General features: G+C 49.8%; 1 protein-coding gene across 3 annotated transcripts in view; it reads right to left on the reverse strand.

Annotated features, from left to right (window-relative positions):
* Window positions 1–17308, reverse strand: part of LRRC20 (leucine rich repeat containing 20) — a 73312-nt gene that overhangs the window by 17081 nt on the left and 38923 nt on the right. For all 3 annotated transcript variants that reach the window (XM_074339541.2, XM_019712462.3, XM_074339540.2), the window contains one exon: window positions 4823–4990. In XM_074339541.2, coding sequence (XP_074195642.1) covers window positions 4823–4990 — 168 coding nt within the window. The remainder of the gene's footprint in view (window positions 1–4822; window positions 4991–17308) is intronic.

Here is a 17308-nt window from a genome sequence, read left to right on the forward strand (position 1 = left end):
GAGATGACACCTGGTGCTTTAGCAAAAGGCCTCGGAGCAGCGCTTCTCAGACTGTGCTGTGTGTAGAAGCCTCATGGGGGTCTTACTCAGAGGCAGATTTTGAATCGCGAGAGTGGAGGTGGAGCCCCAGGTTTTGAATTTCTAACAGGCTCCCAGGTGGTGCCCGCACCGCTGCTGGTCTGTGGATGAGACTTTGAGAAGCCAGAGCCTTGGCAGAGGTTCTCAGACTTCAGCGCACATCTGCATCGCCTGGGGGTGGGGAGCTTGTTAACACAGACTGCTGCCTGCCCCCCAGCTCCAGCTTCTGACAGAGGAGGTGTGGGCAGGGAACTGAGAAGGTGCCTTTTTAACAAGGTCTCAGGTGGCGCTGCTGGTCCTGGGACCGCACTGGGAGAAACAGTGACCTTGACGACAAAAAGTGAAACAGTACGAGGGCAGAATTAAGAAAATGCCTACACAATACAGATACTGGTTTTGGCCAAAGTGCTATCACATTATTTATTAATTTCTTAAGAGCTTTTTTTCCTATGATCTCTTGCTTCTCTGAAACAGTGGGTGCATAGGGAAAAAAACCACCCCAGTGAACTGAGGGTTCTAGAAATTTACATTCTAGCTGCACTGAAATAGTCTTCTGTTGAGCAAAATGAAGTCCTAAATACTCGATTTTCTCTTCACCCACACATATTCCAGGAACATGCTGAATCGCTATGTAGCATTAAGGACGTGTGAGCCAATGGTGAGAACTTAATGCTGCCCCTGCACCCACCTTCGAGTCACATGTAATGGCTGCTCGGGTGAAAGAGCTTCCTTCCTGGTCTTTACAAGAGGGCTGACCCACCATGTCCCCATGTCATCGCTCACAGTCAGACTAAATGCCTCTCCCTCCTCCAAAACCGTCCTGGGCTCTCCTGGGAACGGTACTCACCAGGACACATGCCCTGTGCCTGGGGCCGCCGCTGGCACTTCTTGGCACTTCTGACCAAGTCTTATCCAGTATTTATGGCCATGTCTTATCTAGGGTATCTGTTTCCACTCATACCTCCCCACAGCCTACAAGCAGCTTGAGGGCAGGACCTACCTCTCATTCATCTTGATAGCCCCTCTTTCTCCAGAGACTATCTTTCCCCAAGCAGTCTTGTTTATAAATACTTCAAAGCTTCCGTATACCACTTCCTGCTTTGGAAAATATAGAGACCATCCCACATCCAAGAAACTAATTAACTGTTGTCTAAACAAATACTCTATAAATCCTTTTCTCCTGGGAGCAGCCAGAGCAAACAACCTTGTCTCAGCAAGTTCGTCCCCAAGGACCCAGGAAGGCCCCTGGGTCAGGAGGGGGACATCTGCTGCTGTGTGTGCTGGGGGGCTTGTTGGGGGAGGGAAGAGGCCCCTCGACCTGCACTACTTCATGGTCCTTTGAACCCAGCTCAGACCTGCGGACTTGGGGAGATTGGCCACAGGCGGAGAAAATGGTAAGATCTAAGGAAGGACTTCCAGACTAAGAGCGCAGGCCATGCAGGGTGGGTAAGGTGGGATGGGATGGGGATTAACAGTCAAGTAGCATTGAACCTGTCATCTGCCTGGCTCCACACTCACGTGAGTGGGGACATCCCCTCAGCCAGGGCCTCACTGTCTATCCTTATTGCACCCCAACAATCAGTCATCAAGAAGATGCAGGTGATGGCAACCACAGTGGGCAGAGACATGAGTGGGGATGACAGGAGGGAAAAACGGGTGTGCACTGCAAGGGCACAGGTGGCTAGGCCGGCCGAGACTAGAGCCCCAGATTTCTGCAGGACAACTCATGGGAGTAGCTTTCAATGTTTCCATCAAGACCCACAGGAAGAAATACATTTTACATCATGACCCAGTGTATATACACAGAGAGTGCCCAAAAAATGCATACACATTTTAAGAAAGGAAAACACTGTATTAAAGTTGCAATACTCAATCTACACCGATAACAAAAGATGAATATCAGTCATGTGTATACATGCTACATGTGACGCATCCCATCACGGGCTGGTCTCAACCTACGAACGTGACTTCACAACTCAGGAGTGGGTCAGAACCAGCCACTTGTCACAATCTGCCCTGTTGAGTCTCAGTCACTTCAGAAGGAATTCCAGCTCTGCACAGTGTTTCCACCTCACGGAGCGCCTGCTGTAGGCCGACACCATGCGCGGTGCTGAGTGGACATGGGAAGCAGGGTGAGTCCAGAGACGAGAGGACATGGAGACCACCTCACACACAAAGACCGCAGGACTGTCTGCACAAGGCCATCCTGTGCTACCAGACATGTGACCTAAGGGCATTGAGCCATTGGGGAGCACCAAGAACAGGCACCACCTGCCTGTGCGGGCATCAAAGGCAGACGGAAATGTCCTTGTCTCTCCCAGCCTACATGCCCTGCTGAGGTCCCGTCCCTTCTCTCCTCTCCCCACGTTATGGCCCAGAGAGTGGAGGAAGCTGAGCTGGTAGCACTATTCATAAAAACGATAATGGAGCTGACCTTGGCAGCTCCCAGGAGGTTGCACAGCCTCCAGTCTTCCTTCCTGGAGCCCGGCCAGAGGCACGTCCTACGGAGGTCCCTCTAGAGTGAGTCTCCTGATATACTTGGGGCTTGTGTTCAGAGCTGCCTGTTCTCTACTTACCGAATTAAACTTTAAAAGAACTCATGTATCTCACATTTATTTCTTGAAAAAAAGTTTCCAACATTCTCTGAGAGCTCTAAAGGAGAAAAATAAGGCTCATAAGGGGTCCTAAGCCACTACTGCAATTATTCCAATGAGATCCTGCAAGAGGTCAGCTACAACCGGAGCCACTGCAAAGCTATTTCCATAATAAAGGTCTGTGCGGCCCTCACCTCTTCATGATTACAGCCCTCCTCCTCCAACCAGGCTATGAAGGCTGTGGCCTGGCCTTTGGAAAATAGAGGGACCACCCCTTATCCCAGAATCTTGTAATTAACTGAGAATTAGCAAACCACCCAAGTAACGAGAAAGGATCAGGGAAAAGTAGAAAACAGAGGCTCCAACAATAGCTCCATGTGCCCCTTCTCTCCCTCTGGAGGGGTGGGTGAGAACACGCAAGGCCTCCGCAGTGCAGCACGCCCTGGGACCCTCCAGTGTCTTCAGGAGCTGCTCGGCACTTGGGGAAAACCAGGGACAGGGCGGTGTCCAGCATCTCTATATCCTCCAGGCCTGGCCCAGGCAGAGTTGCAGGAGGCTCTGTCACAGCTTGAACTGACGAAACAGCCCAGGGGCTGATGTCTCTTTTACCTGGCCAGGTGTGAGATATGCCCTTGGCCGTGAAGGCTAGGGAATCTCTTAGAACCTCAGTTTCTACATATGTCAAGTGGGGACAAGTACCCTGTTGACACGGGCCTGTGCATGAGCATTCTTGGTAAGCTGTAAAATGCTTCCACGAGTAGAGTTAGTATTGTCACTGCAGAAAGGCAGAGCTATGTATATGAGAGAATGAGCCAAAATAGCCAATCTTTGCTCTGGGGGCTGTTGCTACTGAGGGATATTTTCAGCTTGTGGGAGGGGATGAGTAAGGGGATTGTGCCACCCTGTGCTGCCCGCTTTGGGCAAAGTCACTTCTTGTACTGCCTAGATGCCCACTACCCCTGCTCCCCTGCCTGGGGAAAAGCCACCTTCTGGGGTGGTGGAGGGAGAGCCTCAATTTGAAAGCTGACAAGAAGCTGAGGTTCAGAGAGGTGATGTGAGTCTTCCATAACCTCTCTGAGCCTCAGTTTACTCATCTATAAACAAATGGGCCCTGAGCCTCCTAGGTCAGCGGGTCGCACTCCTCACTCAGCCAGGCCAGAGTCCTGCTGGTAGCGTCCGTGGTAGATGTGGTGCTGACCACTGCACGAGGCCGGCTCTTCTCCATCAAGCAGCTCCAAACCACTAGAGCGCTCTTGCTTTTACTCAAATGGCATAATGGCTGTGAAAGGGCTTATGAAAATAAAAGCGTAATTCAAGGGGGTGATTATTAACACCGCCAACATCAGAGGCAGCGTGAGAGGGTGAAATGGGGCTGGACACGGGCTTCCTGATCACCAAGGCAGCTGAGGGGTGGAGCCCGGGAGCCTGGGGAATGCTGGGTGCTCCCCGGGGAGATAAGACAGCAGGTGAAGAGGCTGCTCAGGTCCTAGGCGACTGACAGGTACATAACTGCTGCAAAGGAGGAGAGGAACAATTCCCCCGCCTCAGTGGACCCTGGCTTGCTGGGGTCTGCTGTCTGCAGAAGATACACCTCTGACCCAGAGCAGGAGACCCTCTGGCCCCGTAGGGGAAGCATATTTGTACTGGAAGGCACAGAGCGGGTGTTCCAAACATGTCTGTCTAGTGGCCCCTGCTTGCTAATGGTGAAGAGCTCACTGTAAAAAGCCAGGAAGGAAGAGCCAGGGACTCAGGTAGGAGTAAACGTGTAGAGGGTCCAAGCTAAAGAGTCTTAGAGGCAGCCTCGGCTAGCAGATGGAGATGCAGGACGGATAGCTTGTGGCCCAAGGGTGGCCGGGCTAGTTCAGGACTCACCATGGGGAAAGCAGAGGGCTGCTACCTGCCAGGCGAAAAGCAAGTGTCCAACCTCTCCCTGGCAGGTGGCAGGCAGGGCCTCATAGTCACGTTCCCGGGTCCAGTGCCGTGTTCAGGCATCTCAGACCAGCGAGCCCAGTCCTGCCCTGACATCTGTAAACGTCTGACTCCAGAGCCGCTGCCTTGTACCCTCTGAGCCTCACTCAGGAAAGTGAGTTCAGAGGAAGAAACTGCAGACAGAGGAAGGTGCAGGGGCCGGAGGGGCTGGGTCCACTCACCCACGATCTCGTTCTCCTCCAGATTGATGGTTTCCAGGGCAGGCAGGGTAGTGAGCTGCTCGGGGAAGTCGTGAAACTGGTTCCTGGACAGGTCAATGGCCTTGAGGTGCTGCAGGGTACTGACCTCGTTGGGGAGGCGGTGCAGGAAGTTGCCTTCCAGGTGGAGCTCTGCCATGGCGGGGAGGAAGAGAAAGAAGGGTGAGAAGCAACCTAGAAATACACTGCCAGCTGCCCAGGCCGAGAAGGCAGCAAGGCAGCCCCAGACCAAAAGGAAGTTCTCCCCACCCAGGACCCGATTCCATGTTTGTTTTTGCAAGAGGAGGGGTAACTCCCACGGCTGCCCAGGAGGTCATTTCCAGCAGGGCACCCTGCTTTCGGCTTTGGAATGGAAGGCTCTCCCAACAGAAGCCTGAGCCTAGATGATGGGTCAGGACGTGCTGGCTCCTCCCTAAGACAAGGCCTCAACTCCAATTCTTAATGGGACAGGTCAGGATGGGCAACGCCCAGGCTCCCAGTACCTGCAGCTTCCCACACCCCTCCATCTGAGGGACACCACTTCCCACTGCCCTCCTGCTCAAGGAGCCACCAGAGGCAGTCAACTTCTTTCTATATCACGTGACCTTGCTCCCCAGCCCAGCCATAGCTGACCAGATACCTGTGCAGGGACCTGTGAGAGAAGGTAAGCTGGACTGGTGGGAGTCCCTCTGTTGGGAACCTGGCCCCATGGCAGTTCTGGGATGGTGGGGACTGACGCAGAAATGCTGTGTTCTATAGAGAGAAGCTGGGGCACCGCCTGGGGCCCTGGGCAAGAGGGAGGGATGACGGGCAAAACCCAAGAGTCAATGTAGGGGGTAAAGGCGGTAGCATAATTCAGGGCTTAGGAGTGGGGGACCTTGGGCCTTACTGCTAACTGTACCACCTACCACTAAATCACTCAGATAGTTTTTCAGCCCCATTAGGTCTCAGTTTCCTCATCTGTAGAAAGGGACTACTAACAACACCTGCCTCATAGGGCTGTTGGCGGGTTACATCTGTTAACACGGATAAAGCAGTTGGATCAGTGCCTGGTACAGAGTAAGCATTCGTACATGGTATTGTTACTGTTACCGCAAGGGCTGCTGTGAAGCTTACAAGTATGCAAAGTGCTTTGCACAATGTCTGGCACACACTAGGGGCTCAGTACACACTAGGGAGGAACCCAAGGAAGGAGAAGCCAGCTGACAGCAGGAGAATGGGGGAGACAGAGAAGCAGAACCACCATGGGAGTCCCCCCCCAGCACCTCAGTTTCTGCTGGCTTCCGGGCCCCATCCCCATGTGAGCTTACAGAGCCCCCCCTTTGTTACATGACTCAGGTAAGCCTCCCCACCCTGTCTGACCTAAAGGACACTGTGGCCCACAAATGCAAAGTAAACTGAAGAATGACCTCAGCTCCTCCCCCCAGGGCTGGTGTCACAGGTCTGCGACCTGTGCAGTCACACAGGGTCCCAGGCTCAGAAGGGCCCTGAGCTTGGGGTTGAGTGTTCTGCGTTGCCAGCTTGAAAGTGTGTGGAAGAGAGACTATTCCATGACGTGACCACTGTCTGTTCCACAAGCTGGACCTGGGCCAGAACAGAGGTTGCTTTCTGTAAACCCCCCTTAGAGACTGTCTGATCTTAATCGATGTTCATTCTGACATAAAGCCGCATCCTTCCCCTGCCTCCTGCTGTGTGCTGGTTCCTGGAACTGGCTGTTGTCCTGACCTGGTCAAGCATGTAGTCACTTCCTGTACCTGGCAGCATTCATGTACCAGTACCTGTGACGATTCCTCCCTTTACTCTATGAATTCTTTGGCACTTGCCAAGAGGCCTGGGAATCCATTTCATCTTGCAGCCGCCCAAGACATGCCTCATGCGTAAGTTTCCCTTAATAAACTCTTTTAATTACCACAATGGACTGGCCAGGCTCTTTCTTCAGTCTTTCCTTCCCTTTGCTTACAGAGGTAGATTTTCAGTCTTGGGGCTTTTCCATGGGTCTGTGTGTATAACAAAGTCTTAATAATTTTACCCTGGAATCTTTGTAAGTAGAGGGGGGGCCATGGAATCTCAGCTCATACCCCTGGTCCTGACTCCCACTGCCTCCCCAGGATGGGTTCTCAGCAGCCTGCTTTCCTACCCCCTGGCACCCAGGACATGCTGGGCGCCCCCTCTTTGCCCCTGCTCTGTAACTGCTGCAGCCCTGCATCACCGCAGGGACCTGGGCACAGGGAGGGGCAGGGGGCACCTGTGTCCATGGAATCATAGAGTGGAGCACAGGGGCAGCTGTCCCCTGGTACTCTTGCCCCTGGGCTGGCAGCACCAAGGTGTCTTGGGGGGCAACAGGTGGAGTCTTGGCAGGAGGGAGACTCTTGCTCACCCCTGCCCCAGGTACGGAACACAATCTGAGGCAGAGGTTTAACGATCCTTGGGCTACCTGGACGGACCTCTCATATCCCACCCATGGCCAGGGCAAAGTGTGGAGGTCTAGCCCGTGATAGGAACTGTCAGGACTGAGGGCACATGTGCCCATGTGCACATGTGCCCTTCATCGTGGGGGCGGTGGGGACCCCAGGCACTTGTCAGAGTCCACACTTTCTTCCTCCTTCCAACTTTCCTGAGTCTGGCTTGCGTTTGTCCTTCTGGCCCACTCGAAACGCGCCATGAAATCCAAATCGTATAATTTCATGATTCCACATATGAGTTAAATGCTCTGCTATTTGCCTTTAAAACTGGCATTGTACAATATAAAGACGAATGGTAAAATGTGTACTAATAATTTAGTTTTAATATTTTCCTTACGTATAAGGACATTAAGTAGCAAAGAGAAAAGCACCATGACACACTGAGAGACTGCGGAGGAAAGGAAAAAGCTTTTCATGAACCTTCACAGTACTTCTGCTTTGTGAGCGAGGGTCCTGCATTTTTATTTTGCACTGGACCCACCAGTTTTGTGCTGGCCCCCTCCTCCCTCTGCATCCTGGGGTGTTGGAGATGAGCTGCTCTGCAGTCCCAACAGCCCCTTCCCAGGGTTCCGCAGTGAGAGCAGAGCCCCACCAGAGAGCCCTCCGGACCCCCACACTGCAGGCCCCCTGCTCCGCCACGCTGGGGCACTCGCAAGTGGGAACTGTATCGGATTTAGTTTTGTTCCCACGTCCAGTCCCTTGAAGGACACCTTGTGGTCACTCAGGAAATATGTGATGAATGGTGACTCTTTTCTGCACAGGCAGCAAACAGATAACGCAGGGGGCCTGTCTCTCATTCTCGGCTTAGGGACGTCCTGAACCCAAGGCTTTATCAGCAGAACCACCACTCATCCCACACAAACCCAGGACACCGCCAGCAGCCGGGTTCTTAGTTAGCCACGCCTCAAACCAGAAATGTCCCAGTCTAGATCACAGTTGTAAGGTCACGGTGTTGGAAGGGATGCTGGAGAAAAAGACGGCCTTTTATCAAACTATTTTGAGCCAGACGAATCACAGCCACTCAACACTGAGACGCCTCCAGCCCTAGAGGTGGGTGTTAGAGCCTTGGGGAGCTTGCCTCGGGGTGCAGTCTGCTGGTCAGGGCCAGCGGCGCCATGGGGGCTGACAAGAGGTGCTCTCGGAGGTCTCCCAGGCCTTGCCCAGCATGCTGCCTGGCAGCCAGCTCCCAACAGGGACCCTGAGGGGCGTCCCTCACTGGCGGGAGCCTCACTCGCCCCACTGTCTGTGCTGCTCAGGCAGGAACATTCTGACATCAATCAGCTGAGATGGTGGAGAAGGTGAGCACAGGAAGGTTCAGCCCTGCGTCCTGGAGACGGGAGCCAAGAGTCACGACCAGGCTGGGAAACCTCACCCTTGCTCAGGGTAGCGTTTGGGATCATTCCCAGGGCTGGCTGAGGGATGACACCCCTGAACACAGGCACCCGGAATGACCAGAGAGGCTTTCCTTCCTGCAGTGCAAACAGGCTCGCCTTGCAGGTAGGCCGGTGCTCACCCCTCGTGTTCAGGTTCAGGGGAATCGTGCTGAGGATGCGGAGTGGATGTGTAGGTGGCCCTGTGTCCGGCTTCAAAGTCCCCTAGATAAGGAGCCCAGACCGAAGAGGGCTCTTCCCAACTAATAACTGATGTCATCCAGGTCATAGTCCTACCCGTCTCCCACACATCAATGAAGGGCGCTCCCAAGTCCCCAGGGGAGAGGGCTGGGGGGCTGGGGGTGTGGGTACAGCTGAGTGTCAGCGTCTGACTAGCCTCCCCGGGGTGACACACCGACCCCCACTCTCATCTCCCCACTCCCAGCAATGCCCTGGGCTGGGTCCAGGAAAGATGTTAGAACAGGTCAAGGTGGGATGGATTCCAAGGATATCACCTGAAGCCACGTTACAAGCTAGGCCCCACGGCCTGCCCAGCAGCCCCTCAAGGGCCAGGAGCAGCATGGGTCACCCTGTACTGTGTGTGCCTCGCCCAAAGCCTGACACAGAGAGGGTGCTCAGGAAAAGACTGGCTGAATGAACAAACGAATGAATGCAAACAAATGGATTGCCACAGGCTTACTTGACCACAAACACCCCAAGTTGTCCCTGCTGTTCCCAGGCCTGGCACACGGCTAATGGAGCTATGCCGTGGAACGTGCCCTCTGCTCACCAGCTGCCAAGACCACTCCCTCACACAGCATGTTTAATCACAAAGTGCAAGCCAAACAAGTCATTCCTGTCTCCAGAAATGTTTGCTCAAGAACCACTCTGAACAGCAGGCTCTTCTTCCTACGCTCTTTTGATCCTCATGACTTTCTGGTTTGATTCCATCTGGTCAGACCCCATTCTGGACAAGGGCATCACTCACGCCCGTCTAATTACAGACTCACTAGGTGATCCACCCCACACGTACAACAGGTCCTCTTGACAAACAGCCTGGACTCCTCGGGTCAGCGATCTCGGGAGGAGCAGGCTAACTGGACGTGACTATACAAGCGGCCTATTACGTAACAACACACACAGCGAAACCTCGAGAGCGCTCCCCACACTCTGGTGCCCTCTTCTCAGTGTTTGCCATGTTTTACCTCAAGTTAATCCTTATGACAAGAAGGTATAGAATGGATTCCATTTTACAGATCAGGACTTCAGAAATGGCAGAGCCAGGTTCTGACCCCAGGCCAGTCTGGCTCCAGGGTCCATGCTGTTCTCCACTCCACTTACTGACTCTCAACACCCTGACACACGAGGTCAGACAATTCAGTTTGGAAACTCATCCTAGAAAAAGGCTACATACCTCATTGCTGAATATCACTGAGGTCACCTTCAAAGTACTCTCCTTGGGAAGCTATACACTGACGCCAGTGCCTAGTCCACCCTTCAAAGCAATTTTGAACTTTTTTTCTGGAATGGCCATCAGAGCTGTAGCCGTATTACCTTTGATGTCCGGAATGTCATCAAAACGTCTTCCTCCCTTTCTTTTTTTTTTTTTCTTTAAATTAAAGTTTATTGGGGAGACAACTTTACACATTTTTTGCGGGAAACGAGTAAACTCGTCATATCGCCTCTAGTTGGAACCGGCAAAAATTTTGCAAAGTAAATAAATAGAGACCTCTTTTTAAACTAAAACACTGAAAGTTTCATAGAAAAATATCAAATAGATCGAAAGATATGAATATTTTACAGAAAGTCTAATTTTAGCGAGAAAATGTCAAAAAAGCCCCGCGTTACGACACGATTTGGCGGGAAAATGCCTGCTTACAAAGTGTTAATAAAGTTACATAGATTTCCGGTGTACAATTCTGTAATTCATTCTCTATATCTCACATTGTGTGTTCACCACCCAGAGTCAGTGATCTTTCCATTACCACCTATTAGACCCCATTTACCCTCTTCTAGAGCCCTGCTTCCCCCTCCCCCCTTACCCTCTGGTAACCCCAAACTATTGTCTGTGTCTATGAGTTTTTGTTCTTTCAGTTGTTTGTCTTGTTCTTTTGTTGTTTTTGGTTTATATACCATATATCAGTGAAATCATATGGTTCTCTACTTTTTCTGTCTGAAAATGTCTCCCTTTCAATATTTCCTGTATCTTTGGGTATAGAAGGAAGTCAGTGGGGGCCAGATCAGGTGAGTAGGGAGGGTGTTCCAATACAGTTATTTGTTTACTGGCTAAAAACTCCCTCACAGACAGTGCCGTGTGAGCTGGTGTATTGTCATGATGCAAGAACCATGAATTGTTGGTGAAAAGTTTAGGTCGTCCAACTTTTTCACGCAGCCTTTTCAGCATTTCCTTCCTTTTTTAAAAAAGATTTTATTGGGGGAGGGGAACAGGACTTTATTGGGGAACAGTGTGTACTTCCAGGCCTTTTTCCAAGTCAAGTTGTTGTCCTGTCAGTCTTAGTTGTGGAGGGCACAGCTCAGCTCCAGGTCCAGTTGCCATTGCTAGTTGCAGGGGGCACAGCCCACCATCCCTTGTGGGACTCAAGGAATTGAACTGGCAACCTTGTGGTTGAGAGGACACGCTCCAGCCAACTGAGCCATCCGGGAGCTCAGCGGCTCTGTGTTCAATTTTAGTTGCCGGGGGCACAGCCCACCATCCCTTGCGGGACTCGAGGAGTTGAACTGGCAACCTTGTGGTTGAGAGCCCACTGGCCCATGTGGGAATCGAACCGGCAGCCTTCGGAGTTAGGAGCATGGAGCTCTAACCGCCTGAGCCACCGGGCCGGCCCCAGCACTTCCAAATAGTAAACTTGGTTAGCTGTGTGTCCAGTTCGTACAAATTCATAATGAACAATCCCTCTGATAGCAAAACAGGTTAGCAACATTTTTACAACAAGTTGGCAAACTTAATTGTCAGACCTCATAGTCTATGATTACAGTTTTGGTTTTGTTAAAACAATATCCATCCATCCATCCATCTGTATGTATATATTCATATATATGTATTATATATATGTATATATACATATATGTGTGTGTATATATATATATATATATATATGAATGTATACCAAACAACGTTGGTTGTCTCTAGGGGTGGAAAAAATGCTTGGAATTTCCACTTTTCTATGTTCTATATTTTTGTGACATCTATATTTTCACAATGAGCACATACTGCTTTTGTAAGCAGAAAATGCATTTAAAGTTAAACTGTATCAGTCAGAACAGGCCAATTTTGCATCAGAAAAAAATAATCCCAAATCTCAGTGGCTTTAAACAACAAAATCCTATAGTTGCAGTTAGGATAGCGTTTGGTTTCTCTGACAGTTACCAGTACTGTTCACGTGCCTGAGTGCTAGGCTACCTGCCACCTTCAGTGGACACTGAGGACTGGGCCATGACTTTTCTCGAGAAAAGAGTCCCAGCACAAACAAGACCCCAGAGATCTACACACAGTGAGGGGAAAATATTAAAACAGTGATAACAAGTATCTCCCGTGGTGATAACAAATTTCAGCAACAGCATCTCATTTTAAGCAGTGCACCTTTCTGAAGTTTCTCTTAAAATAAACCAGCTGCAAACATTATTCGTGGTAACTAACCAAGTGGCCTTACGTACGAGTATCTACTCTTTTGAGACCTGCTTTTTTCACTCAACAGAGCTTAGGCAGCTTTCCAAATCATTTCTTGGTGTCTCCCTCTCTGGAGGTCACTGCTCTGAAGAAGACTAGTGGGCACAAAATCACTATCCTGCCCTGACCCAGCTTTACGTTCCCCAGGGAGGCTGCTCTATGAAGCCCGGCCTTTCTTCAGTGACAAGCTCTAAGAAAAAGCTCAGCTGCAAGGAGAAGGGACTGGCTCTGCCTGAAAGGTGACCTTTCCCCCAGCTCAGAAGCTTTTCTGAAAAGCAGAAGGCACAGTGGGAGCGGTGGCTGGGTAAGCAGGGCTCCAGGCCTTTGGGTTCAGCTCCTTAATTGCATTAGGGTAATCAAAGGGGCTGCACTGAAATTGGGGAAGAAGAGGAGGCTTTCCATTACGGAGCTTCAAAGGGGGCCCAGATCTGCTCTGGAGAAGCAGTGTCAGCCCACTCCAGCGAACCAAGCTCCTGCTACACTAAGAAAGTGTTGATGTGCTGGGCTTGCATGGGGGAGGGTTTCCGGAAAAGAACTCTTCTACCGGATACCAAAAGTTTAGCTCACTGGGTATGAGGCTTTTAACAAAATGTGACAATGACAACTAATATCTATGGAGCACTACTACGTTCCAGGTCGTGCTCCCCTTATTCTAGGGGTTTACATGCAATCATCGTTTTATTATAACCCACTCCCCCCAATTTAAAGAGAGATGAAATAACTTGTCCAAGGTCACACAAAATCCAACTTCTCCCCACGATATTTGACTTTCCTCTCCCAACCCCCAAACCAGGATATGGCCCCCAGCCAAACTCCCCAAGGTAAGTGGGCCATTCCGGCACCCAGCATTTTCCAGTGCTGCGTCCCTAATCCCTGTGGCACCTGTTCTCAGAGGAGATACTCAGCAAATCCCAGCTTATTGAGTGCTGGGTGAAGGAAGGCCTGGTTCTGGCCTAACTCAGTTCCTGTCCCTGACCCATCTTCCCTCGGGATGCCCTCATCAGAAGGTCTTCCCCGCCCACCCACAGAAGGGCTGTGAGGATGAGTTGAGAGAGTCCTGAAAGGCAGAATGTGCTGCACAGTACAGATACTTATGAGTCACCTACTACACATTCAGCCCTGGACTTGAACATGATAAGAATCATCCCTGAAAAGTAAAAGCACTCAAAAAAAAAAAAAAAAAAAAAAAAGACAAAGAAAAGAAAAAGAAAGAAAAAAAGAAAAACGAAAGCATTCAATAAACTACTTCTGTTAGGGAGGTACAAGATGAGACTTAATTCTTGAATTACGGAGACTTTTGTGGAAACAAAACTGAAAACTAACAGTAACGGCAGGAATCAAAAGGGAACCTGAAAGAGAAGGCGGGTGCAGCTGGACACACGACGTGCGGGGGAAATCAGTCGGACATAGTGATACGGAAAGAGCCTTCACTCGCTCACTCACCACACATTACTCAGCACCGACCATTGGGCAGGCCTGCGTGACTACGGGGAAATCATGGTGAATAATGGATCCCTACCTTAACAAGCTTGCACACTAGTGGGGAGAGAAAGTCATAAACCAGAAAAACAAATAAATAAGATTATTTCAGGTGGCTAGGAAGGCATTTAAGGTCAGAGGGAAGGATGAGACAGAACCAGTTGTGCAAAGAGCCCAGAGGAAGCTAGCTATCAGAGAAAATAACAAGTACAAAGGCCCTGAGATAGGAAAGAACTTGGCCCATCCAAGGAATCGAGAAGAGGTCAGTGTGCCTGGAGTCGGGAGTGAGAGAGGAAAAGTAACAGAGATGAGGAACCAGGTTATACAGGGCCTCGGAGACTTTGGGGAGATAGTGGATTTACTCTGCGTGAGACAGGAAACCAAAGAAAGCATTTTGAGGATGAGTATGCATGACCTCGTATGTTTTGTGTTGATCTTGTATCCTGGGAACCTGTTGAACTTATTAGTTCTAGGAGGTTTTCTTTGGTTTTGTTTTGTAGATGCCTTGTTTTCCATGTAGACAATCACGTCATCTGCAAATAGGGACTATTTTATTTCTTCATTTCCCATCTACATGCCCTTTATTTCTTTTTCTTGTCTTACTGCAGTGATTAGAACTTTCCAAATTAGAGCAGACATTCTTACCTATCCTCAATCTTACAGGGAAAACCTTTTATCATTAAGTCTGAGGTTAGGTACAGGATTTTCATAAATGTTCTTTACCAAACTGAGGTATTCCTAGTTTGTTGACTGTTCTTTTTTCTTTTTTTTTATCATGAATGGTTATTGAAGTTTGTCAAAAGCTTTCTTTTTTGTCAACAGATATGATTGTATGATTCTTCTCCTTTAGCCTTTGATATGATAGATTGCACCGATTAATTTCCAAATGTTGAACCAGACTTGTATATCGGAAAAGACTGATAAATCCCACTTGGTCACGGGTTATAATTCTTTTCATACATTGCTGGGTTTGATTGCTAATATTTTGCTGAAATTTTTTGTGTCCTTAGTTCATATGAGATATTGGTCTGTAGTTTTCCTTTTCTTCTCTTTTTTTCCCCCTTTGGTTCTGTTTTATCTGTATTTGAAATCAAAGCAATACTGGCTTTGCAGCACGGGCTGGAAAGCGTGTCCTTCTCCTCTAGTTTCTGAAAGACACTGTACAATTGACGTTCCTTCTTGTTTAAAAGTTTGGTAGAATTCTCCAGTGAAGTCATCTGGGCCTAGAGATTTCTTATTTGGGGTCTTTGCATTTATGAATTCAATTTCTTTAATGGTTATAGGACGATTCAGAGTATCTATTTCAACTTGGTTGAGTTTTGGCAGTTTCTGGTTTTCAAAGAACCGGTCCATTTCCTCTAAGTTGTCAAATGCAAAGTCGTTTATAACAGACCTGGTGGGTTTTGAGTGTAAATCCAACCGTGGCACTGCTTCCAGGCCCCCTCACCAGGGGAGGGCAAAGAAAGCAGGGGATGCTCGTCGCCCCTGGGGTCACAATACATTCTTTCTCATTCTGAGGGTCACAACAATGCCCAGGGTCTCTCCACCTTCTCTCTGAGACAGAGAGGGCAGAGGTCCTCTGGTCCCAGGGGCTACACTGGGGGCTCCACGTGTTTCTTCCTGCTCTCTTACACCAGAGTCTAGAGTCTAGAGCCTGGACCCCCAGGGGCTCTGGGAAGACCCTACTCCATCCCACTCCTAAGACTGTCCCCAGCGTGACAGCAGGCTGTCATGAGATTCCCTTACTTATTGCCTTTACTAAACTATGGTTTCTGGTGTCTGTCAAATGGACCTCTCCTTCCCTAAGTTCTCCTTATTACTTCCGCACAATCCTTATCTTGGACAATGGCCAAAGCTGCGTCAGAGGCCTTACTGACCCCAGAGGAGAGAGACAGGCCTGCTGATTCCATTCAGGGACAGAGGAGGCTGTCCTGCAGTAATTAGGCAGCCAGGTAGTGAGCGAATGTGCCAGCTCCAAATATACTGCCCACTGAGGCTCAGTCTGCTTTTTGGCCGCCACCCCCACATCAATGAGCAATCATGTTCCTGCCTGCAAGGGCCCCCCTGCATGGCAGAGTCAGTGGGTCACGTAGGGCACTAAGTGTCTTTCAAACGGCCCATGCTCAGCACAAAGACAGCTGCTGCCCACAGGGGACAGAGGGGCAAGAAGACAGGAGTGACGTTTCTATAAGCCACCCCCACTCCCTGGGTGGACAGAGGGAAGGGGTGAGGAAATTCTTCTAACAGTGTCTCTAACAAATTAAAATGCAGTGATAGCCATTCTGCCACCATGCAAAGAATAAGACAGCTGTCATTGTCCCTACACGGACCAATTTCAAAAATGTATTGCTAAGTGAAAAAGGCAATTTGCAAAACAGTGTACACCCTGTACTCCCATTTGTAGTTACAAAGGAGCCCTGGGTCTGGCCCCACAGTCCCAACCCCTTTCTCGCTATGCGACCTCAGGCAAGTTACTTATGCTCTCTCGGCCCCAGTTTCCTCATCAAAAAAAAAAAAAAAGAGATAACATCAGTACTGACCTTACAAAATTGTAAATGTTTAAATAATGTTATACTTACAAAGCGCTTACAAAAGTGCCTGCCCATGGTGGTACACGGTCAATGCCACTGACAGTAAATACATTGATGCTCACACTGGCATGGAATAAATATCTCAACGCTGGTACTGGTAGTTGCCCCTGGGCAGGGGAATGGGACATCTGGGACAGGCGCAAGAGGAAGACGTGTTTTTCCCTATTAGCCCTTCCAACCCTTGGTTGTACTGTGTGCGCTACTGCATGTTCAAAACCAAATAATAGGAACCTGTTTTCATGTGAAGCTTAGAGCTTTATCACAACTAGAGAAATGCACAGGAAGTGGGTAAGAAGGGCAGAGGGGAGATGGAAACTCTTCTAAACCTCACAGCCTGGAGCCAAGATGGACGCGTAAATCTCAGAACAGGGAAATGAAGGGAAACTCGGATGTCCCACTGCACATGGGGGGTGAGAAATGTTAGACGGGGCCCTGGAGGAATGAGACGTCCAAGTTCCTGTCCCAGTGCTCCAGGTGTGGCCCGTGTCCCGGGCCAGGTGGGCAGAGAGGCCCCCAGGATCTGCTGCTTTCCACGGTTGGCAAGATGCAGGATGCAGGCCATATTCTCCTGCTTGTGTGGCAGAAGTGCCCTCCAGTCTGATTCCAACTCCCCTCCAAAGGGAATTTATTTCATTTATTCCCATCACTTTCACCCCCAAAATAAGAATATACAAATAAAGAGAACAAATGAATAGCATGTGAGCTTTATACACTTCCTGTGAAGTAATATTGCTATGCCCATCTTAGGATGAGAAAGTGGAAGCTCGGAATGGTCCAATAATTACGGAGCCAATAAGTGGCAGAGAGCATCAGTCAGGGCCCTACCCAGAAATCGATGACAAGGTCACGCAACCTGGAAATGCCAGGGCCAGGCGTTCAGA

Source organism: Rhinolophus sinicus, chromosome 15 (genome assembly GCF_057876585.1).
Source record: "Rhinolophus sinicus isolate RSI-liver-muscle chromosome 15, RSI-T2T, whole genome shotgun sequence".
In the NCBI taxonomy this organism is placed as follows: Eukaryota; Metazoa; Chordata; class Mammalia; order Chiroptera; family Rhinolophidae; genus Rhinolophus; species Rhinolophus sinicus.